The 24,955-nt window shown below is 43.7% G+C and overlaps 1 protein-coding gene across 2 annotated transcripts in view; it reads left to right on the top strand.

The window, feature by feature from the left end:
* Positions 1-12,034: 12,034 nt before the first annotated feature.
* The window catches only part of dpf3 (double PHD fingers 3), a 68,147-nt gene continuing 55,226 nt past the window's right edge, over positions 12,035-24,955 (top strand). For both annotated transcript variants that reach the window (XM_064991679.1, XM_064991678.1), the window contains exon 1: positions 12,035-12,117. In XM_064991679.1, coding sequence (XP_064847751.1) covers positions 12,086-12,117 — 32 coding nt within the window. In that variant the 5' untranslated portion in view covers positions 12,035-12,085. The remainder of the gene's footprint in view (positions 12,118-24,955) is intronic.

Below are 24,955 nucleotides of genomic sequence, written 5' to 3'. Positions count from 1 at the left end.
AACTAAACAAAAAAAAATGTTTAAAAAAGAAGGTAAGGACATGTTTTTTCTACAGTGATCCTATGATGTCCCAATAGGTCTTTAAAGAATACTCATAGATAAAACTGTATGCCATATGAACTAGGAATTACCAGGGACCTCACAATACGATATTAACATGATACTTACTGTAGGTGCCGATACGATACTGTACAGAGCATTCAGAATGTATTCAGACCCCTAGACTTTTTCCACATTTTCTTACATTCTTACAGCCTTATTCTAAAATTGATTAAATGCACGTTTTTCCTCATCAATATACACACAAAACCCCATACTGACAAAGCGAAAACAGGTTTTGAGAAATGTTTGCTAATTTATGAAATAAAATAAAAAAAACAGAAATACCTTATTTACATAAGTATTCAGACCCTTTGTTATGAGACTCAAAATTGAGCTCAGGTGCATCCTGTTTCCATTGATCATCCTTGAGATGTTTCTACAACTTGATTGGAGTCCACCTGTAGTAAATTCAATTGATTGGACATGATGTGGAAAGGCACCTGTCTATATAAGGTCCCACAGTTGACAGTGTATGTCAGTGCAAAAACCAAGCCAGGAGGTCGAAGGAATTGTCCATAGAGCTGCAAGACAGGATTGTGTCGAGGAACAGATCCAAAACATTTCTGCAGCATTGAAGGTCCCCAAGACCACAGTGGCCTCAATCATTCTTAAATGGAAGAAGTTTGGAACCACCAAGACTCTTCTTAGAGCTGGTCACCTGGCCAAACTGAGCAATCGGGGGAGAAGGGCCATGGTCAGGGAGGTGGGGGGGGGGGGGGAGGAGAGAGAGAGAGAGAGAGAGAGAGAGAGAGAGAGAGAGAGAGAGAGAGTGAGTATTGGCTTCCTATAGACCCTGGTCATAAATAGTATACTGTATATGAACTAGGGTACCGCTTGGGACACAGACAGGGGTATGAAATTGAAGAAACGTTTTGCTACGGTGTGCAATCAGCAGTATGTCCTGTAACCTACTAACCATCAGCAGTAAGGTCCTGTAACCTACTAACCATCAGCAGTAAGGTCCTGTAACCTACCAACCATCAGCAGTAAGGTCCTGTAACCTACTAACCATCAGCAGTAAGGTCCTGTAACCTACTAACCATCAGCAGTAAGGTCCTGTAACCTACCAACCATCAGCAGTAAGGTCCTGTAACCTACCAACCATCAGCGGTAAGGTCCTGTAACCTACTAACCATCAGCAGTATGTCCTGTAACCTACCAACCATCAGCAGTAAGGTCCTGTAACCTACTAACCATCAGCAGTAAGGTCCTGTAACCTACCAACCATCAGCAGTAAGGTCCTGTAACCTACTAACCATCAGCAGTAAGGTCCTGTAACCTACTAACCATCAGCAGTAAGGTCTTGTAACCTACCAACCATCAGCAGTAAGGTCTTGTAACCTACCAACCATCAGCGGTAAGGTCCTGTAACCTACCAACCATCAGCGGTAAGGTCCTGTAACCTACTAACCATCAGCAGTATGTCCTGTAACCTACTAACCATCAGCAGTAAGGTCCTGTAACCTACCAACCATCAGCAGTAAGGTCCTGTAACCTACTAACCATCAGCAGTAAGGTCTTGTAACCTACCAACCATCAGCAGTAAGGTCTTGTAACCTACCAACCATCAGCAGTAAGGTCTTGTAACCTACTAACCATCAGCAGTAAGGTCCTGTAACCTACTAACCATCAGCAGTATGTCCTGTAACCTACTAACCATCAGCAGTAAGGTCCTGTAACCTACCAACCATCAGCAGTAAGGTCCTGTAACCTACCAACCATCAGCGGTAAGGTCCTGTAACCTACTAACCATCAGCAGTAAGGTCCTGTAACCTACTAACCATCAGCAGTAAGGTCCTGTAACCTACCAACCATCAGCAGTAAGGTCCTGTAACCTACTAACCATCAGCAGTAAGGTCCTGTAACCTACTAACCATCAGCAGTAAGGTCCTGTAACCTACCAACCATCAGCAGTAAGGTCCTGTAACCTACTAACCATCAGCAGTAAGGTCCTGTAACCTACTAACCATCAGCAGTATGTCCTGTAACCTACTAACCATCAGCAGTAAGGTCCTGTAACCTACCAACCATCAGCAGTAAGGTCTTGTAACCTACCAACCATCAGCAGTAAGGTCTTGTAACCTACTAACCATCAGCAGTAAGGTCTTGTAACCTACCAACCATCAGCAGTAAGGTCTTGTAACCTACTAACCATCAGCAGTAAGGTCTTGTAACCTACCAACCATCAGCAGTAAGGTCTTGTAACCTACTAACCATCAGCAGTAAGGTCTTGTAACCTACCAACCATCAGCAGTAAGGTCTTGTAACCTACTAACCATCAGCAGTAAGGTCTTGTAACCTACCAACCATCAGCAGTAAGGTCTTGTAACCTACCAACCATCAGCAGTAAGGTCTTGTAACCTACTAACCATCAGCAGTAAGGTCTTGTAACCTACCAACCATCAGCAGTAAGGTCTTGTAACCTACTAACCATCAGCAGTAAGGTCTTGTAACCTACCAACCATCAGCAGTAAGGTCTTGTAACCTACTAACCATCAGCAGTAAGGTCCTGTAACCTACTAACCATCAGCAGTAAGGTCCTGTACCCTACCAACCATCAGCAGTATGTCCTGTAACCTACTAACCATCAGCAGTAAGGTCCTGTAACCTACTAACCATCAGCGGTAAGGTCTTGTAACCTACCAACCATCAGCAGTAAGGTCCTGTAACCTACTAACCATCAGCAGTAAGGTCCTGTAACCTACCAACCATCAGCAGTAAGGTCCTGTAACCTACCAACCGTCAGCAGTAAGGTCCTGTAACCTACTAACCATCAGCAGTAAGGTCCTGTAACCTACCAACCATCAGCAGTAAGGTCCTGTAACCTACTAACCATCAGCAGTAAGGTCTTGTAACCTACTAACCATCAGCAGTAAGGTCCTGTAACCTACCAACCATCAGCAGTAAGGTCTTGTAACCTACCAACCATCAGCGGTAAGGTAGTCAACTGCGACAGCCTGGAGTCTCTGCCAAGCCCACCTTGACACTGGAGTCAAGAAAACACGAACCATCCATTGTATCTGATGACTAATTACCACACAACAGACTTGTCTTTTAGTTTTCATGTTGAACTAAAACAACTTGGCAGCACTTTAGTAAAAGGGTGATACACCACATGTGAATGAAGGATACAGGACATCTGAGTCGGGGTGAGTGACAGCGGCCCAGCATATTGAGTTCACCCCTCGAAGTGAAATCAGTTATAGCATAAGTATAATAAAATTACAACACAGATATAACAGGTACAACACAGATATAACAGGTACAACACAGATATAACAGGTACAACACAGATATAACAGGTACAACACAGATATAACACATTTAACACACATTTTTTTATTTTGTATTTTATTTATTTATTTAACCTGGTAGGCAAGTTGAGAACAAGTTCTCATTTACAATTGCGACCTGGCCAAGATAAAGCAAAGCAGTTCGACACATACAACGACAGGAGTTGCACATGGAGTAAAACAAACATACAGTCAATAATACAGTAGAATCACAAGTCCATATACAATGTGAGCAAATGAGGTGAGATAAGGGAGGTAAAGGCAAAAAAAGGCCATGGTGGCGAAGTAAATACAATATAGCAAGTAAAACACTGGAATGGTAGATTTGCAGTGGAAGAATGTGCAAAGTAGAAATATAAAGAATGGGGTGCAAAGGAGCTAAATAAATAAATACATACAGTAGGGGGAGAGGTAGTTGTTTGGGCTAAATTATAGATGGGCTATGTACAGGTGCAGTGATCTGTGAGCTGCTCTGACAGCTGGTGCTTAAAGCTAGTGAGGGAGATAAGTGTTTCCAGTTTCAGAGATTTTTGTAGTTCGTTCCAGTCATTGGCAGCAGAGAACTGGAAGGAGAGGCGGCCAAAGGAAGAATTGGTTTTGGGGGTGACCAGAGAAATATACCTGCTGGAGCGCGTTTTACAGGTGGGTGCTGCTATGGTGACCAGCGAGCTGAGATAAGGGGGGACTTTACCTAGCAGGGTCTTGCAGATGACCTGGAGCCAGTGGGTTTGGCGACGAGTATGAAGCGAGGGCCAGCCAACGAGAGCGTACAGGTCACAGTGGTGTGTAGTATATGGGGCTTTGTTGACAAAACGGATGGCACTGTGATAGACTGCATCCAATTTATTGAGTAGGGTATTGGAGGCTATCTTGTAAATGACATCGCAGAAGTCGAGGATCGGTAGGATGGTCAGTTTTATGAGGGTATGTTTGGCAGCATGAGTGAAGGATGCTTTGTTGCGAAATAGGAAGCCTATTCAAGATTTTACTTTGGATTGGACATGTTTGAAGTGAGTCTGGAAGGAGAGTTTACAGTCTAACCAGACACCTGGGTATTTGTAGTTGTCCACATATTCTAAGTCAGAACCGTCCAGAGTAGTGATGCTGGACGGGCGGGCAGGTGCAGGCAGCGATCGGTTGAAGAGCATGCATTTAGTTTTACTTGTATTTAAGAGCAGTTGGAGGTCCTGGAAGGAGAGTTGTATGGCATTGAAGCTCGTCTTGAGGTTAGCTAACACAGTGTCCAAAGAGGGGCCAGAAGTATACAGAATGGTGTCGTCTGCGTAGAGGTGGATCAGAGACTCAACAGCAGCAAGAGCAACATCATTGATGTATACAGAGAAGAGAGTCGGCCCAAGAATTGAACCCTGTGGCTTGTACCCTGAGACTGCCAGAGGCCCAGACAACAGGCCCTCCGATTTAACACACTGAACTCTATCAGAGAAATAGTTGGTGAACAAGGCGAGGCAATCATTTGAGAAACCAAGGCTTTCGAGTCTGCCGATGAGGATGTGGTGATTGACAGATTCGAAAGCCTTGGCCAGGTCAATGAATACAGCTGCACAGTATTGTTTCTTATCGATAGCGGTTATGATATTGTTTAGGACCTTTAGCGTGGCAGAGGTGCACCCATGACCAGCTCTGAAACCAGATTGCATAGCGGAGAAGGTGCGGTGGGCATCTAAATGGTTGGTAATCTGTTTGATGGCTTGGCTTTTGAAAACCTTAGAAAGGCAGGGTAGGATAGATATAGTTCAGTAGCAGTTTGGGTCTAGAGTGTCTCTCCCTTTGAAGAGGGGGATGACCGCAGCTGCTTTCCAATCTTTGGGAAACTCAAACAACACGAAAGAGAGGTTAAACAGAGTAGTAATAGGGGTTACAACAATTTCGGCAGATAATTTTAGAAAGAAAGGGTCCAGATTGTCTAGCCCGGCTGATTTGTATGGGTCCAGATTTTGCAGCTCTTTCAGAACATCAGCTGACTGGATTTGGGAGATGGGGAAGGCTTAGGCGTGTTGCTGTGGGGGGAGCAGTGCAGTTGACCAGGGCAGGGGTAGCCAGGTGGAAAACATGGCCAGCCGTAGAAAAATGCTTCTTGAAATTTTCAATTATAGTGGATTTATCGGTGGTGACAGAGTTTCCTATCCTCAGAGTAGTGGGCAGCTGGAAGGAGGTGTTCTTATTCTCCATGGACTTTACAGTGTCCCAGAATGTTTTTGAGGTTGTGTTGCAGGAAGTAAATTTCTGCTTGAAAAAGCTGACTTTGGCTTTTCTAACTGCCTGTGTATATTGGTTTCTAACTTCCCTGAAAAGTTGCATATCACGGGGGCTGTTCGATGCTAATGCAGAATGCCATAGGATGTTTTTGTGTTGGTTAAGGGCAGTCAGGTCTGGAGAGAATCAAGGGCTACATCTGTTCCTGGTTCTACATTTCTTGAATGGGGCATGTTTATTTAAGATGGTGAGGAAGGCTTTTTTGAAATAACCAGGCGTCCTCTACTGACGGGATGAGGTCAATATCCTTCCAGGATATCCGGGCCAGGTCGATTAGAAAGGCCTGCACACTGAAGTGTTTCAGGGAGCGTTTGACAGTGATGAGTGGAGGTCGCTTGACCGCTGACCCATTTACGGATGCAGGCAATGAGGCAGTGATCGCTGAGATCTTGGTTGAAGACAGCAGAGGTGTATTTAGAGGGCAAGTTGATTAGGATGATATCTATGAGGGTGCCTGTGTTAACGGCTTTGGGGTGGTACCTGGTAGGTTCATTGATAATTTGTGTGAGATTGAGGGCATCAAGCTTAGATTGTAGGATGGCTGGGGTGTTAAACATGTTCCAGTTTAGGTCGCCTAGCAGCACGAGCTCTGAAGATAGATGGGGGGCAATCTGTTCACATATGGTGTCCAGAGCACAGCTGGGGGCAGAGGGTGGTCTATAGCAGGCGGCAACGGTGAGAGACTTGTTTTTAGAGAGTTGGATTTTTAAAAGCAGAAGTTCAAATTGTTTGGGTACAGACCTGGATAGTATGACAGAACTCTGCAGGCTATCTGAGCAGTAGATTGCAACACCGCCCCCTTTGGCCGTTCTATCTTGTCTGAAAATGTTGTAGTTAGGGATGGAGATTTCAGAGTTTTTGGTGACAGGACAACACGGGACAACACAGATACAACACAGATATCACAGATTTAACAGGTACAGCACAGATATAACATATTTAACACAGATATAACATATTTAACACAGATATAACATATTTAACACAGATATGACATATTATAACATATTTAACACAGAAATAACATATTTAACACAGATATAACATATTTAACACAGATATAACAGATATAACTCATAACAGACACAACATATAGTTGAAGTCGGAAGTTTACATACACTTAGGTTGGAGTCATTAACACTCGTTTTTCAACCACTCGGCAAGTCAGTTAGGACATCTACTTTGTGCATGACACAATTCATTTCTCCAACAATTGTTTACAGACAGATTATTTCACTTATAATTCACTGTATCACAATTCCAGTGGGTCATACGTTTAAATACACTAACTTGACTGTGCCTTCAAACAACTTGGAAAATTGCCAGAAAATGTCATGGCTTTAGGACAATGTCATGGCTTTAGGACAATGTCATGGCTTCTGATAGGCTAAAAGTATCTATATCCACAGTAAAGCGAGTCCTGTATCGACATAACATGAAAGGCCGCTCAGCAAGGAAGAAGCCACTGCTCCAAAACCACCAACTTCATTCTGACTTTTCACATTCTTAAAATAAAGTGGTGATCCTAACTGACCTAAGACTGACCTAATTTCTACTAGGATTAATAGTCAGGAATTGTGAAAAACGGAGTTTAAATGTATTTGGCTAAGGTGTATGTAAACTTCCGACTTCAACTGTATAAATGTGTCTAGTTTTAGATACCTTGCTTTGAAGTAGTCTACCTTATCCAGCTGAATGAGGGGGTAACTTTGGAAAGACAAAATATTTTGTTGTAATGTTGCAATATTTTATATCAGGGTGGGAACCATCCTTCAAGATAGCTAGGGTGTGCAAGTTTTTGTTTTTCCCCAGTCCCACTCCTCGGCATTTCACCAAAACAGGGGCAGGGAAACGCTTTGTTATGATTTAAACTGCTGATTGTCGCTGTGAAAGTGCAACCAAGTGTACCTTCTTAGGCCTCTCCTCCTCGTACATTATCCTGGCCCTGTGTTTGTCCTGCTCTCTCTCCTGCAGCAACTCTCTGGTCAGAGGGTTACAGTAACGGTGCTTCTCAGCGTCAAAGTTGAACTCTGGTAACTCTGGAGATGGAAAAAAGGACATGCAAGGAGAGAACAAGGAGAGAACAAGGAGAGAACAAGGAGAGAACAAGGAGAGGACAAGGAGAGGACAAGGAGAGGACAAGGTGAACATGCAAGGAGAGGGCAAGGAGAGGACAATGAGAGGACAAGGAGAGGACAAGGTGGACATGCAATGAGAGGACAAGGAGAGGACAAGGAGAGGGCAAGGTGGACATGCAAGGAGAGGACAAGGAGAGGACAAGGTGGACATGCAAGGAGAGGACAAGGAGAGGACAAGGTGGACATGCAAGGAGAGGACAAGGTGGGCATGCAAGGAGAGGACAAGGAGAGGACAAGGAGAGGACAAGGAGAGGGCAAGAAGAGGGCAAGGAGAGGACAAGGAGAGGACAAGGTGGACATGCAAGGAGAGGACAAGGAGAGGACAAGGAGAGGACAAGGTGGACATGCAAGGAGAGGACAAGGAGAGGACTAGGAGAGGGCAAGGTGGACATGCAGGAGAGGACAAGGAGAGGACTAGGAGAGGGCAAGGTGGATATGCAAGGAGAGGACAAGGAGAGGACTAGGAGAGGGCAAGGTGGACATGCAAGGAGAGGACAAGGAGAGGACAAGGAGAGGGCAAGGTGGACATGCAAGGAGAGGACAAGGAGAGGACAAGGTGGACATGCAAGGAGAGGACAAGGAGAGGACAAGGTGGACATGCAAGGAGAGGACAAGGTGGACATGCAAGGAGAGGACAAGGAGAGGACAAGGTGGACATGCAAGGAGAGGACAAGGAGAGGACAAGGAGAGGGCAAGGTGGACATGCAAGGAGAGGACAAGGAGAGGACAAGGAGAGGGCAAGGTGGACATGCAAGGAGAGGACAAGGAGAGGACAAGGTGGACATGCAAGGAGAGGACAAGGAGAGGACAAGGTGGACATGCAAGGAGAGGACAAGGAGAGGGCAATGTGGACATGCAAGGAGAGGACAAGGAGAGGGCAATGTGGACATGCAAGGAGAGGACAAGGTGGACATGCAAGGAGAGGACAAGGAAAGGACAAGGAGAGGACAAGGTGGACATGCAAGGAGAGGACAAAGTGGACATGCAAGGGGAGGACAAGGAGAGGACAAGGTGGACATGCAAGGAGAGCACAAGGTGGACATGCAAGGAGAGGACAAGGAGAGGACAAGGAGAGGGCAAGGTGGACATGCAAGGAGAGGACAAGGAGAGGACAAGGAGAGGGCAAGGTGGACATGCAAGGAGAGGACAAGGAGAGGACAAGGTGGACATGCAAGGAGAGGACAAGGAGAGGACAAGGTGGACATGCAAGGAGAGGACAAGGTGGACATGCAAGGAGAGGACAAGGAGAGGACAAGGTGGACATGCAAGGAGAGGACAAGGAGAGGACAAGGAGAGGGCAAGGTGGACATGCAAGGAGAGGACAAGGAGAGGACAAGGAGAGGGCAAGGTGGACATGCAAGGAGAGGACAAGGAGAGGACAAGGTGGACATGCAAGGAGAGGACAAGGAGAGGACAAGGTGGACATGCAAGGAGAGGACAATGATAGGACAAGGTGGACATGCAAGGAGAGGACAAGGAGAGGACAAGGAGAGGACAAGGTGGACATGCAAGGAGAGGACAAGGAGAGGACAAGGTGGACATGCAACGAGAGGAAAAGGAGAGGACAAGGAGAGGGCAAGATGGACATGCAAGGAGAGGACAAGGAGAGGGCAAGGTGGACATGCAAGGAGAGGACAAGGAGAGGGCAAGGTGGACATGCAAGGAGAGGACAAGGAGAGGACAAGGTGGACATGCAAGGAGAGGACAAGGAGAGGACAAGGTGGACATGCAAGGAGAGGACAAGGAGAGGACAAGGAGAGGATAAGGAGAGGGCAAGGTGGACATGCAAGGAGAGGACAAGGAGAGGACAAGGAGAGGGCAAGGTGGACATGCAAGGAGAGGACAAGGAGAGGACAAGGTGGACATGCAAGGAGAGAACAAGGAGAGGACAAGGTGGACATGCAAGGAGAGGACAAGGAGAGGACAAGGAGAGGACAAGGAGAGGGCAAGGTGGACATGCAAGGAGAGGACAAGGAGAGGACAAGGTGGACATGCAATGAGAGGACAAGGAGAGGACAAAGTGGACATGCAAGGAGAGGACAAGGAGAGGACAAGGAGAGGGCAAGGAGAGGACAATGTGGACATGCAAGGAGAGGACAAGGAGAGGACAAGGAGAGGACAAGGTGGACATGCAACGGAGAGGACAAGGTGGACATGCAAGGAGAGGAAATGGTGTATCCAAATGTATGTTGTGATAACTTCCAAAAACAATAACGAAGTGATACACTTCTATCTGGGTTTGCGCCCAGCCTGTGTGGCACTAGACTGTGTTAGCCCTCTGATCTAAAGCCTACCACTAGGTATTAGGTCCTGGAGCTTGTCCAAGTCTGGCCAGGAGTGGTTCACCAAAACGTCTCTGATACAGTCAGGCCAGGTGTGGTTCACCTAATGTCTCTGATACAGTCAGGCCAGGTGTGGTTCACCTAATGTCTCTGATACAGTCAGGCCAGGTGTGGTTCACCTAATGTCTCTGATACAGTCAGGCCAGGTGTGGTTCACCTAATGTCTCTGATACAGTCAGGCCAGGTGTGGTTCACCTAATGTCTCTGATACAGTCAGGCCAGGTGTGGTTCACCTAACGTCTCTGATACAGTCAGAGTATAACTGACCTGGAGCAGCAGAGCTGGAGGATGATGAAGACGAAGAGACGGCAGCATCAGAACGAGGCCTCCTCTCTGGAGGGACCTCTGAAGGAGGGACCTGCACCACTGATGCCATTTAACAAGGCAAGTCAGTTAAGAACAAATTCTTATTTACAATGACGGCCGAGGGAACGGTGGGTGAACTGCCTTGTTCAGGGGCAGAACAACCGATTTTTACCTTGTCACCTCGGGGATTTGATCTATGTGACAAAACAAGCAGGTATAGTATAGAAAATCATTGCACCATCTAAAACCACTGTGGAATATTTTTTTGAAAACCATAAAAATTATATTTTCAGATGTTTGAAACTGATCTACAAAACCGAGAGTAAAATACTAAAAAAAATTAAAAAAAAATAAACTTAAGCACAGGAAGCATAGAAATAGCGCACATAGAACAGATCTACTACTTCTTGTACTGGCTTTCGATGAGAAAGACAGATTTACAACTCACATTTCTATGTGAATTTTGTCTGGTCACCCCCCCCCCCCCAAAAAAAAACATATTGCAGCTTTAAAATAGAATGGTGTTATCCATGTATTAATAAGAGATTGCGATGTTGATCAAATATATTATTGAACATGCTGGTTACACCTGCATCGCTTGCCGTTTGGGGTTTTAGGCTGGGTTTCTATACAGCACTTTGTGACATCGGCTGATGTAAGAAGGGCTTTATAAATACATTTGATTTGATTGGAGGAGCTTGACACAAAGTTCCTCTACCTGCTACAATGCTGCGTCCATGTGACCAATTTTAAACACCCTCCAGCCAAATCCAAATTGGTTTATCGCCTGACAATAACGTCCCTCTTTGCGGCTTTACGATTGGACGCATGTGCTTTCAATAACTCTCCCCTCCTCTAAAAGGAAATATAACATTTTTTTAAGATCATTCTCATGAACTGAACAGTGGAACAGAGAGTGTAGAAGATGCATTTGTTGTCTGTAGCGTGACAGTAGTTGTGATGTGTTTACGTTCTAGATCGAGCATCAGCCATTGCTTTGTTTGAATTTCCTGTGTCAACAAACCTTCATGTGTAACTTATGCTTCTACAATATATACATCGAAATCTACCTCATGTTAATGTGTTTTGCTACACTGCTACATAATACTATATATATATCTTCTAGTACCATTCTATTTGTTTTGCTAAATGCCACCGAATGAAGAAGAGTCTCCATATAAGCATTTCGCTATACTCGCAATAACATCTGCTAACCATGTGTTAGTGACCAATAACATTTGATTTTGATATGCAGAGAAAATAAAGATGGTCTGTTTGGGACAGGCACAAAGGAACACAGGACAAATGGCAAAGCTTTTGTTTTGTTTTCCTGCTAGAAAATGCAGCCACTCCTTGCTGTATCTGTTTCATATGCCCCGGGGATATACCTACACTATGTAAATGACTGATACTGACTAGTAGGTACACTGTAATGATTTGCATGTGCGCAATATAAAGTTGTCTTTATGAAACGCTTTTGACAGTTTTCTCCTAAACCACGCCTTTGCTCCTGCATCCTGGTATTGTATTGGTTAAGGAGCAGGTCGCCTCGGATCTTACTGGTTGTTTTTTTCATAGGGTCCCAAACAGCTCCGAGATTTGGAATATTTGCTTACTGTCTAGTAGCAAAATGGCGACTGTCATTCAGAATCCTCTCAAATCGTAAGTAATTCTCAAAATGCTATATTCTATACCAAGAAAACGTTTTCGCTGGCATGCAATGGTTGCGTTCACTAAGTAGAAAAGGACAACAAATTGAGTGGAATAATGCAATTGGCTATTTTGATGTTATATGATGTTTATAAACATATCACACCGTGCACGTTAGGACAAATATGCGTCGTTTTGTTCGTATTTATTGGTCTCTACACGAATGTTTCCGGTGTACAAAGCATATCATGCGCACGCTTTTCAGAAAATATTTGTCTATGCATGAAACAACAATGTTCTGTGTGGACAAGTCATTTGTGGAGTTTTTTTTTCTTCTTTTTCAAAAGTTGTTCCATATTCGGATACATTTATAGACTAAGAACCGTAGAATAAGTATTTGTTGATCTTTCACATTTACTAATCCATTGTTCTGGTCCGTTTTATTACTTAGAATTAATGTCAACCAACAAGCGCTTCTGGTGCGCTCGGTTATTGAGAGACAGCCTACAGTCTGTCTGCCCATCACTCAAATATGTATAGTGTGGGTTTATTTTCCCACTGAAACACATATGGAGCACCCTGATAGACACTCACAAGTGTTGCAAAAATGATAGGCTATCATTTGAGTATGCATCGGACAGCTTTTTACTGTCTGCGACAAATCGATCAGGCTGAGCGGGCATGAGCCGTGACGGCGGAGGGAAACTACAGTATTTACAACCAGTGCCATCAGGGATCGCTTTCTAGGATCCGCGTATAGTATAGGCCTAGTTGTGTAATGTGATGAATAACAAGTCTGACTGTGTGTGTCAACATTGTCAACACTGTTTTGGACTCTTCTCTCGTTATTGCTGCTCTCCTGTAGTCATGGTTTCCCTCCTGTAGTCATGGCTGCCTGCTGCCTGAATATAACCTTCTCTCTGTAAAAAGGTGGTACAGCTCTATCTGTCTGTGAGAAGTGACATGGATCTATTCACAGACAGGCTGTATGTCTCTGTCCCAAAATAGGGAACCCTATTCCCTATGTAGTGTACTACTTTTGACACCCTATTTATGGAATAGAGAGCCATTTGGGACACAATCAGACACTCCCAGGTAGACACAGACTATCAGGAGATATTTACCCACATTTGCAGTGGAATGTAGTGAAGGGGTCTGGCGCAGAGTTTATGCCACAGCTTATTGTTGGAGTGGTAGTCATGAAAACAGGCTGCATTCCTGGTCTTACACTGAATAAGCTACGTTGTTTGGTCTAACAGATGGCCCTTCACTAATAGCAGAGCAGAGCAACCAGACACAGTGCAGTCAACATGTTTGTGTCCGGATAAAGGCTGAAATATGCATTCAGTTACACAGGATACCTACTCCCTTATGATGCCACTCATAGTCTCTTGTCTGTTACCATTCAGTGGAGTAGCTGGCCAGTGGACTGTATTCCAGTCTGCCTATATCATATTAATTAACCAGTCCCAGTCTGCCTATATCATATTAATTAACCTGTCCCAGTCTGCCTATATCATATTAATGAACCTGTCCCAGTCTGCCTATATCATATTAATAAACCTGTCCCAGTCTGTCTATATCATATTAATGAACCTGTCCCAGTCTGTCTATATCATATTAATGAACCTGTCCCAGTCTGCCTATATCATATTAATAAACCTGTCCCAGTCTGTCTATATCATATTAATAAACCTGTCCCAGTCTGCCTATATCATATTAATGAACCTGTCCCAGTCTGTCTATATCATATTAATGAACCTGTCCCAGTCTGTCTATATCATATTAATGAACCTGTCCCAGTCTGTCTATATCATATTAATGAACCTGTCCCAGTCTGTCTATATCATATTAATGAACCTGTCCCAGTCTGTCTATATCATATTAATGAACCTGTCCCAGTCTGTCTATATCATATTAATGAACCTGTCCCAGTCTGTCTATATCATATTATTGAACCAGTCCCAGTCTGTCTATATCATATTATTGAACCTGTCCCAGTCTGTCTATATCATATTAATTAACCTGTCCCAGTCTGTCTATATCATATTATTGAACCTGTCCCAGTCTGCCTATATCATATTAATGAACCTGTCCCAGTCTGTCTATATCATATTAATGAACCTGTCCCAGTCTGTCTATATCATATTAATGAACCTGTCCCAGTCTGTCTATATCATATTAATGAACCTGTCCCAGTCTGCCTATATCATATTAATGAACCAGTCCCAGTCTGTCTATATCATATTAATGAACCTGTCCCAGTCTGTCTATATCATATTAATTAACCTGTCCCAGTCTGTCTATAACATATTAATGAACCTGTCCCAGTCTGTCTATATCATATTAATGAATCTGTCCCAGTCTGTCTATATCATATTAATGAACCTGTCCCAGTCTGTCTGTATCATATTAATGAACCTGTCCCAGTCTGTCTGTATCATATTAATGAACCTGTCCCAGTCTGTCTATATCATATTAATGAACGTGTCCCAGTCTGTCTATATCATATTAATTAACCTGTCCCAGTCTGTCTATATCATATTAATTAACCTGTCCCAGTCTGCCTATATCATATTAATGAACCTGTCCCAGTCTGTCTATATCATATTATTGAACCAGTCCCAGTCTGTCTATATCATATTATTGAACCTGTCCCAGTCTGTCTATATCATATTAATTAACCTGTCCCAGTCTGTCTATATCATATTAATGAACCTGTCCCAGTCTGTCTATATCATATTATTGAACCAGTCCCAGTCGGTCTATATCATATTAATTAACCTGTCCCATCTGCCTATATCATATTAATTAACCTGTCCCAGTCTGTATTCCAGTCTGCCTATATCATATTATTGAACCAGTCCCAGTCTGTCTATATCATATTAATGAACCTGTCCCAGTCTGTCTATATCATATTATTGAACCAGTCCCAGTCTGTCTATATCATATTAATGAACCTGTCCCAGTCTGTCTGTATCATATTAAATAACCTGTCCCAGTCTGTCTATATCATATTAATAAACCTGTCCCAGTCTGCCTATATCATATTAATTAACCTGTCCCAGTCTGTCTATATCATATTAATAAACCTGTCCCAGTCTGTCTATATCATATTAATTAACCTGTCCCAGCCTGTCTATATCATATTAATAAACCTGTCCCAGTCTGCCTATATCATATTAAATAACCTGTCCCAGTCTGTCTATATCATATTAATAAACCTGTCCCAGTCTGTCTATATCATATTATTGAACCTGTCCCAGTCTGCCTATATCATATTAATAAACCTGTCCCAGTCTGTCTATATCATATTATTGAACCTGTCCCAGTCTGTAGCCCAGTCTGTCTATATCGTATTATTTAACCTGTCCCAGTCTGTAGCCCAGTCTGTCTATATGGTATTATTGAACCTGTCCCAGTCTGTAGCCCAGTCTGTCTATATCGTATTATTGAACCTGTCCCAGTCTGTCTATATCGTATTAAAAACCTATCCCAGTCTGTCTATATGGTATTATTTAACCTGTCCCAGTCTGTCTATATGGTATTATATAACCTGTCCCAGTCTGTCTATATGGTATTATTTAACCTGTCCCAGTCTGTCTATATTATTTAACCTGTCCCAGTCTGTCTATATGGTATTATTTAACCTGGCCCAGTCTGTCTATATGGTATTATTTAACCTGTCCCAGTCCGTCTGTATTGTATTAATAACCTATCCCAGTCTGTCTATATGGTATTATTTAACCTGTCCCAGTCTGTCTGTATTGTATTAATAACCTATCCCAGTCTGTCTATATCATATTATTGAACCTGTCCCAGTCTGTCTATATCATATTATTGAACCAGTCCCAGTCTGTCTATATGGTATTATTGAACCTGTCCCAGTCTGTAGCCCAGTCTGTCTATATCGTATTATTTAACCTGTCCCAGTCTGTCTATATCGTATTAAAAACCTATCCCAGTCTGTCTATATGGTATTATTTAACCTGTCCCAGTCTGTCTTTATGGTATTATTTAACCTGTCCCAGTCTGTCTATATTATTTAACCTGTCCCAGTCTGTCTATATGGTATTATTTAACCTGTCCCAGTCTGTCTGTTTTGTATTAATAACCTATCCCAGTCTGTCTATATGGTATTATTATTTAACCTGTCCCATTCTGTCTGTATTGTATTAATAACCTGTCCCAGTCTGTCTGTATCATATTATTTACCTGTCCCAGTCTGTCTGTATCATATTATTTACCTGTCCCAGTCTGTCTGTATCATATTAATAACCTGTCCCAGTCTGTCTGTATCGTATTAATAACCTGTCCCAGTCTGTCTGTATCATATTATTTACCTGTCCCAGCCTGTCTGTATCATATTATTTACCTGTCCCAGTCTGTCTGTATCATATTATTGAACCTGTCCCAGTCTGTCTGTATCATATTAATGAACCTGTCCCAGTCTGTCTGTATCGTATTAATAACCTGTCCCAGTCTGTCTGTATCATATTATTTACCTGTCCCAGTCTGTCTGTATCGTATTAAAAACCTGTCCCAGTCTGTCTGTATCGTAGGCCTGTTATTAACTATTTCAGAAAATCATTCAGTGGGGAATTCAGTTACAGCAGAAAGGAAAGTACCTTTTGTTTGCATTGTGTCAGAGGGAAAGAGAGAGTCTGGTTTGACATACAGTAATATATACACAGTGCCTTCGGAAAGTATTCAGACCCCTTGACTTGTTCCACATTCTGTTATCTTACAGCCTTATTCTAAAATGGATTAAATAAATAAAAATACCCAGCAATCCACACACAATAACCCATAGTGACATCACAATACCCCATAATGACATCACAATACCCCATAATGACAAAGCGAAAACAGGTTTTTAGAAGTTACATAAGTATTCACACCCTTTGCTCTAAGACTCAGATATTGAGCTCAGGTGCATCCTGTTTCCATGGATCATCCTTGAGATGTTTCTACAACTTGATTGGAGTCCACCTGTGGTAAATTCAATTAATTGGACATGATTTGGAAAGGCACACACCTGTCTATATAAGGTCCCACAGTTGACAGTGCATGTCAGAGCAAAAACCAAGCCATGAGGTCGAAGGAATTGTCCATAGAGCTGCAAGACAGGATTGTGTCGAGGTATAGATCTGGGGAAGGGTACCAAAACATTTCTGCAAAATTGAAGGTCCCCAAGATCACAGTGGCTTCCATCATTCTTAAATGTAAGAAGTTTGGAACCACCAAGACTCTTCCTAGAGCTGGCCGCCCACCCACCCAAACTGAGCAATGGGGGAGAAGGTCCTTGGCCAGGGAGGTGACCAATAACCCAATGGTCACTCTGACAGAGCTCTAGAGTTCCTCTGTGGAGATGAGAGAACCTCCCGGAAATACAACCATCTCTGCAGCACTCAACCAATTAGACATTTATGGTAGAGTGTCCAGACAGAAGCCACTCATTAAAAGGCACATGACGGCCCACTTGGAGTTTGCCAAAAGGCATCTAAAGACTCTCAGACCATAAGAAACAAGATTCTCTGGTCTGATTAAAACCAAGATTGAACTCTTTGGTCTTAATGCCAAGTGTCATATCTGGAGGAAACCAGGCACCGTCCCTACAGTGAAGCATGGTGGTGGCAGCATTATGCTGTGGGGATGTTTTTCAGCTGCGGGGACTTGGAGACTAGTCAGGATCGAGGGAAAGATGAACAGAGCAAAGTACAGAGAGATCCTTGATGAAAACCTGCTCCAAAGCACTCAGGACCTCTGACTGGGGTGAAGGTTCATCTTCCAACAGGACAACGACCCCAAGTGCACAGCAACGCTCCCCATCCAACCTGACAGAGCTTGAGAGGTTCAGTAGAGAATATTGGGAGAAACTCCCCAAATACAGGTGTGCCAAGCTTGTAGCATCACACCCAGGAAGACTAGAGGCTGTAATCGCTGCCAAAGGTGCTTCAACAAAGTACTGAGTAAAGGGTCTGAATACTTATGTAAATGTGATATTTCATTTTTTTTTTTTATGAACAAATTTGCAACAATTTCTAAACCCCTGTTTTTGATTTGTCGTTATGGGTTATTGTGATGTCATTATGAGGTATTGCGTGTAGATTGATGAGGAAAATAAAAAACAATTTAATCCATTTTAGAATAAGGCTGTAACCTAACAAAATGTGGAAAAAGTGAAGGGGTCTGAATACTTATTTGAAGGCAATGTGTGTGTATATATAAATCAGATATTAGAATATATCCTCTTTGTGCTAGAGCCTTATCACATTAGGTTGAGTGGTTTCCCTCTGGCTGTTTTGATTCTATGAGAGGTGTTGGGTTTGCACTTAGCCGGCAACAACAGCCCTGTTCTATTGATAAGAGCTATTCTGGCCTTCCTCCTGGTTTGGGACAGTGGGAGGTTTGTTATCCATGGCTTTGGTCCCCTGATCTCTGCATAAAATAAAACACATTTTAAAAAGAAAATGCACTCCCTGCCAGTTGCAATGTGGCTTTCGGAAGTTAATAGTTGTATCCCTTTGGAGAAAATCACTTACTGCTTGAGGAATAAGTTAAAGACATTTTACAGAATTTGGCAACCTTTTATTGACTATATGGAGAATCTCCCCCCACATCTCATTGATTGAATCTATATATAATCCTCACATAATGTTTCACACGTAATGTATAATATGTAGCCTACGGCAGGTGATCCAATGTCTCGTTATTTTGTTATTTTTTTATTTTATTTTTTATTATTGTATGTTTGTTTATATAATTATAATTTACTTTTGTTATGTTCGTCTGTTACTGTCACTTTGTCCTATCGTTGTCTAATATCTTTTCACTTTTGTTTTGAATGTTCTTAATTGGAAAATGCAAAAAAAAGAAGAAAAAAAAAAGAAAATGCACTATGCAGAAATCGTACTGCCATTTTGTTATTTCAGTTTAATGTGACTAAACAAGCTAGTACATTGTAGAGAATCATTGTACCATCTAAACCGCTGGGAAATATATATTTTTTTTAACCCCAAAATATTGTATTTTCAACTGTTTTGAGGCTGGTGTACAAAACCGAAAGTAAAAGATGCAGGGAAAAAAACTAAACTTAAGAATGGAAAGCATAGAAATACCACACATAGAACAGATCTACCGTGCCTTAGACTTGTTTTCAATGTGAACGACAGATCTATAACTCAGTGGCATATTGCAGCTTTAACAAGAGGGAATGCATGTATCACAGGCGGCTGCTGACGGCTCAAATAATGTCCGGAACGGAGCAAATGGAATGGCATTAACCACCTGGAAACCATGGAAACCATGTGTCTGATGTGTTTGTTACCATTCCACTGATTCCCCTCCAGTCATTACCACAAGCCCATTCTCCCCTATTAAGGTTCCACCAACCTCCTGTGGCATGTATATACGTAAAACCCATGCTTATGAGAAGGACAGATGAGAAGGGTGCATATGTGTGTTCTGTTGATAGGAGCTATTCTGGCCTTCTTCCTGGTTTGAGACAGTGGGTAGTTCGTTATCCATGGCTTGTATCCTGTTCTCTGCATAAAATTAAACCATTTTTATACGATTCTAAGAGTGTTCCAAACATCAAATTTCAAAGTGTTCAAGGTTAAGTTAAGGCATTAACTTCAAATGTTTTAAGGTCAGGATTAAGTTAGAAGGACCTGATGGAGAGGAGAGGAGGGATGGTACGGGACAGGAGAGAGGGAGTGGGAAAGAGAGAGAGAGACTGTATGTAGTCGTAATATGACATGTGAAATGTCTCTATTCCTTTAAATGTTTTGTTTACTGTTCATTTATAATTGTTTATTTCACTTTTGTTTATTATCTAAACTCAGCAAAAAAAGAAATGTCCCTTTTTCAGGACCCTGTCTTTCAAAGATAATTCGTAAAATTCCAAATAACTTCACAGATCTTCAATTAATCAAACAATTAATGAACATGCACCTGTGGAACGGTCGTTAAGACACTAACAGCTTACAGACGGTAAGCAATTAAGGTCCCAGTTATGAAAACTTAGGACACAAAAGAGGCCTTTCTACTGACTCTGAAAAACACCAAAATGAAGATGCCCAGCGTCCCTGCTCATCTGCGTGAACGTGCCTTAGGTATGCTGCAAGGAGGCATGAGGACTGCTGATGTGGCCAGGGCAATAAATTGCTATGTCCGTACTGTGAGATGACAGCGCTACATTGAGACAAGACGGACAGCTGATCGTCCTCGCAGTGGCAGACCACGTGTAACAACACCTGCACAGGATCGGTACAGCCGAACGTCACACCTGCGGAACAGGTACAGGATGGCAACAATAACTGCCTGAGTTACACCAGGAAACCACAATCCCTCAATCAGTGCTCAGACTGTCCGCCATAAGCTGAGAGAGGCTGGACTGAGGGCTTGTAGGCCTGTTGTAAGGCAGATCCTCACCAGACATCACTGGTAATAACGTCGCCTATGAGCACAAACCCACCATCGCTGGACCAGACAGGACCGGCACAAAGTGCTCTTCACTGACGAGTCGCGGTTTTGTCTGACCAGGGGTGATGGTCAGATTCACGTTTATCAGCGAGGCCTGTACTCTGGAGAGGGATCGATTTGGAGGTGGAGTGTCCGCCATGGTCTGGGACGGTGTGTCACAGCATCATCGGACTGAGCTTGTTGTCATTGCAGGCAACCTCAACGCTGTGCGTTACAGGGAAGACATCCTCCTCCCTCATGTGGTATCCTTCCTGTAGGCTCATCCTGACATGACCCTCCAGCATGACAATGCCACCAGCCATACTGCTCGTTCTGTGCCTGATTTCCTGCAAGTCAGGAATGTCAGTTGTCTGCCATGGCCAGCAAAGAGCCCAGATCTCAATCCCATTGAGCACGTGTGGGACCTTTTGGATCGGAGGGCTAGGGCTAGGGCCAGACATGTCCGGGAACTTGCAGGTGCCTTGGTGGAAGAGTGGGGTAACATCTCACAGCAAGAACTGGCAAATCTGGTGCAGTCCAGATGCAGCTGGTGGCCACACCAGATACTGACCGTTACTTTTGATTTTGACCCCCCCTTGTGTCCCTGAACAATTATTCCAATATTCCATCTCTGTTAGTCACATGTCTGTGGAACTTGTTCAGTTTATGTCTCAGTTGTTGAATCTTGTTATATTCATACAAATATTTACACGTTTGCTTAAAATTAACGCAGTTGACAGTGAGAGGATGGTTCTTTTTATGCTGAGTTTATTTCACTTGCTTTGGCATATGTTTTCCATGCCAAAAAGCTCTTTGAATAGAGAGATTTGAATAGATTTGAATAGAGAGAGAGAGAGAGAGGGGAGGGAGGGAGAGGGAGAGGGAGACAGAGAGAGAGGGAGACAGAGAGAGGGAGGGAGGGAGGGAGGGAGGGAGGGAGGGAGGGAGGGAGGGAGGGAGGGAGGGAGGGAGGGAGGGAGGGAGGGAGGGAGGGGAGAGGGAGGGAGGGAGGGAGGGAGGGAGAGGGAGACAGAGAGAGAGAAGGAGGGAGGGAGGGCAAGGAGAGAGGGAGGGAGGGAGAGGGAGGGAGGGAGAGGGAGACAGAGAGAGAGAGAGGGAGGGAGACAGAGAGAGGGAGGGAGGGAGAGGGAGACAGAGAGAGAGAGGGAGGGAGGGAGGGAGAGGGAGGGCAAGGAGAGAGGGAGGGAGGGAGAGGGAGGGAGACAGAGACAGAGGGAGGGAGAGGGAGACAGAGAGAGAGAGAGGGAGGGAGACAGAGGGAGGGCAATGAGAGAGGGAGGGAGGGAGGGAGGGAGGGAGGGCAAGATAGAGAGAGGGGGAAAGCCCCATCTGCTCACCAGGACCCTCGTCCTTCTCCCCTAAACACACACACACACACACACACACACACACACACACACACACACACACACACACACACACACACACACACACACACACACACACACACACACACACACACACACACACACAGCCACGGAGGATCCCTCCAAAACAACAGGGGGTCACAAGGACAGGGCCAACTCCTCCCACTACAGAGACACGTGTCCCATTGGTCCCAACCTACATTAGTATAAGAAGGCAGTCTGTCCCAGGGGTCTGTAGAGGAACAGGAGGAGGACTTAGCACAATAGCAGTGGACTGGATCTTCTCCTATGGATTTAGTCTAAGCATTTTAATGAGACTTTCAAACGTAAGTTGAGTTATTACGACGTAATTACCAATGAGCAAGGCTATTCTCTGTCTGAATGAGTTGAGTTATTACCAATTGAACTAACTGACATTGAACAGGACATCTCGAATGATGTTGTGTTTGAGCCTGTTGGGATTAGGGAAGCACCCGTTGTCACACAACAACCAAGACATCCATATCCTCCGGGTGATGTAGTTACTGTACATTAACCAGGAGATAACATCCTGTCTGATAGAGCTGTTGCTTGTCTCTGAAGTATAGCATGAATCAGCATATTTCATCATCATTTTATACATTTTTTAATTTAACCTTTATTTAACGAGACAAGTCAATTTAAAAAAAAAACTAATTCTTATTTTACAATGACGGCCAATCCCTAACCCGAACGGCGCTGGGCCAATTGGGACTATCAATCACGGCCGGTTGTGATACAGCCAGGAACTGAACCAGGGTCTGTAGTGACGCCTCTCGCACCGAGATGCAGTGCCCTAGACCCGCTGCGCCACTCGGGAGCCGCTAGGATCTGTCCATATAATCCTATTGATTCTGATCTAGGATCTGTCCATATAATCCAAATTGATGCTGATCTAGGATCTGTCCATATAATCCTATTGATTCTGATCTAGGATCTGTCCATATAATCCTATTGATTCTGATCTAGGATCTGTCCATATAACCCTATTGATTCTGATCTAGGATCTGTCCATATAACCCTATTGATTCTGATCTAGGATCTGTCCATATAACCCTATTGATTCTGATCTAGGATCTGTCCATATATCCCTATTGATTCTGATCTAGGATCTGTCCATATAATCCTATTGATGCTGATCTAGGATCTGCCCATATAATCCTATTGATTCTGATCTAGGATCTGTCCATATAATCCAAATTGATGCTGATCTAGGATCTGTCCATATAATCCTATTGATTCTGATCTAGGATCTGTCCATATAATCCTATCGATTCTGATCTAGGATCTGTCCATATAATCCTATTGATTCTGATCTGGGATCTGTCCATATAATCCTATTGATTCTGATCTAGGATCTGTCCATATAATCCTATTGATTCTGATCTAGGATCTGTCCATATAATCCTATTGATTCTGATCTAGGATCTGTCCATATAATCCTATTGATTCTGATCTGGGATCTGTCCATATAATCCTATTGATTCTGATCTGGGATCTGTCCATATAATCCTATTGATTCTGATCTAGGATCTGTCCATATAATCCTATCGATTCTGATCTAGGATCTGTCCATATAATCCTATTGATTCTGATCTAGGATCTGTCCATATAATCCTATTGATTCTGATCTAGGATCTGTCCATATAATCCTATTGATTCTGATCTAGGATCTGTCCATATAATCCTATTGATTCTGATCTAGGATCTGTCCATATAATCCTATTGATTCTGATCTAGGATCTGTCCATATAATCCTATTGATTCTGATCTAGGATCTGTCCATATAATCCTATTGATTCTGATCTAGGATCTGTCCATATAAGGGGGAAATATTGCTGATATGCCATAACAACACAGTTTGCAGAACAATACCATTACCCACAAAGACAGGCAGCCACAATGGCCTCTATATCTGCAGGGTCGCGTGCTGTGCACTCACTGAACATGTTTGTCTCCGCGATTTGAACTGTTAGAGGGAATGCCCATGAGGGATGTAGAGGTGGTCGGGGGGGGGGGGCTGTGCGGAGAGGAAATGTTTTGGAGAAGGGGTAAGTGTTTTGGCGTAAGAGGAGGCTCTGTGTGTGGATGTGTGTGTGTGTTTGGCCTACAGACGTTTCGCCTACGCCCCCATTTTGCATGAGAGGGAGAGGGAGCTAGAGTGAGTGGTGTGTGTGTGTGTGTGTTTTGCATGAGAGGGAGAGGGAGCTAGAGTGAGTGATGGGGGAATTGTCTGTCTGGGGGGAATTTGCTGTGTGCTTTCAGTCCAACCTGGACTCTAAACACGGGAGCAGCTGTGTGTAGGCTGAATGTATCAGGAGAGAGGTAGGGGTGTGTGTGTGTGTATGTGGAGGGGGGGGACAGTGTGTGTGTGTGTGTGGGGAGGGGGGATGGAGAGAGGGACTGTGTGTGTGTGTGTGGGGGGGGGAGACTGTGTGGGTGTGTGTATGTGTGTGTGTGGGGGGTGGGGGGTGGAGAGAGGGACTGTGTGTGTGGGGGGGGGGGGAGGGACTGTGTGTGTGTGTGTGTGTGTGTGGACTATGTATGAGCAGGCTGACCACTAGAAATAGACTTCGATTTTGGATGTTTGAAAATAAGAAACGTCGATATATGCCTTTCCTCGACACCAAAACTATTGACCTGCAATGGTGTCAACTCATGATGCTCTGTGGCGAAGCACGAGAATACTCGATGGAAACGGCGTGTTGTTTTTAATTATTTTGTTTTAAGCCTTCCCCAAATCCTAGGTCCTGACCTTAACCTCTCTGAATGAATACATTTAACCCTTTGAGTTGTTTCTGTGTTAAACCTGTAACCACGCAGAATTAATGAGGGAAAAAATAGACGTTCATCCACAATACGTCGAATTTCAAAGTGAAACTATGAGACCTGGTTGTGTATGAGAGGGGAGGGGGAGTATGTGTGTGTTTCTGTGTGTAGGCTGTGTCTGAAGGGAGGGGGAGTGTGTATAGAGACAT

This window comes from Oncorhynchus masou, chromosome 16 (genome assembly GCF_036934945.1).
Source record: "Oncorhynchus masou masou isolate Uvic2021 chromosome 16, UVic_Omas_1.1, whole genome shotgun sequence".
Lineage (NCBI taxonomy): Eukaryota > Metazoa > Chordata > Actinopteri > Salmoniformes > Salmonidae > Oncorhynchus > Oncorhynchus masou.
This window is presented reverse-complemented; position numbering and strand designations above follow the sequence as displayed.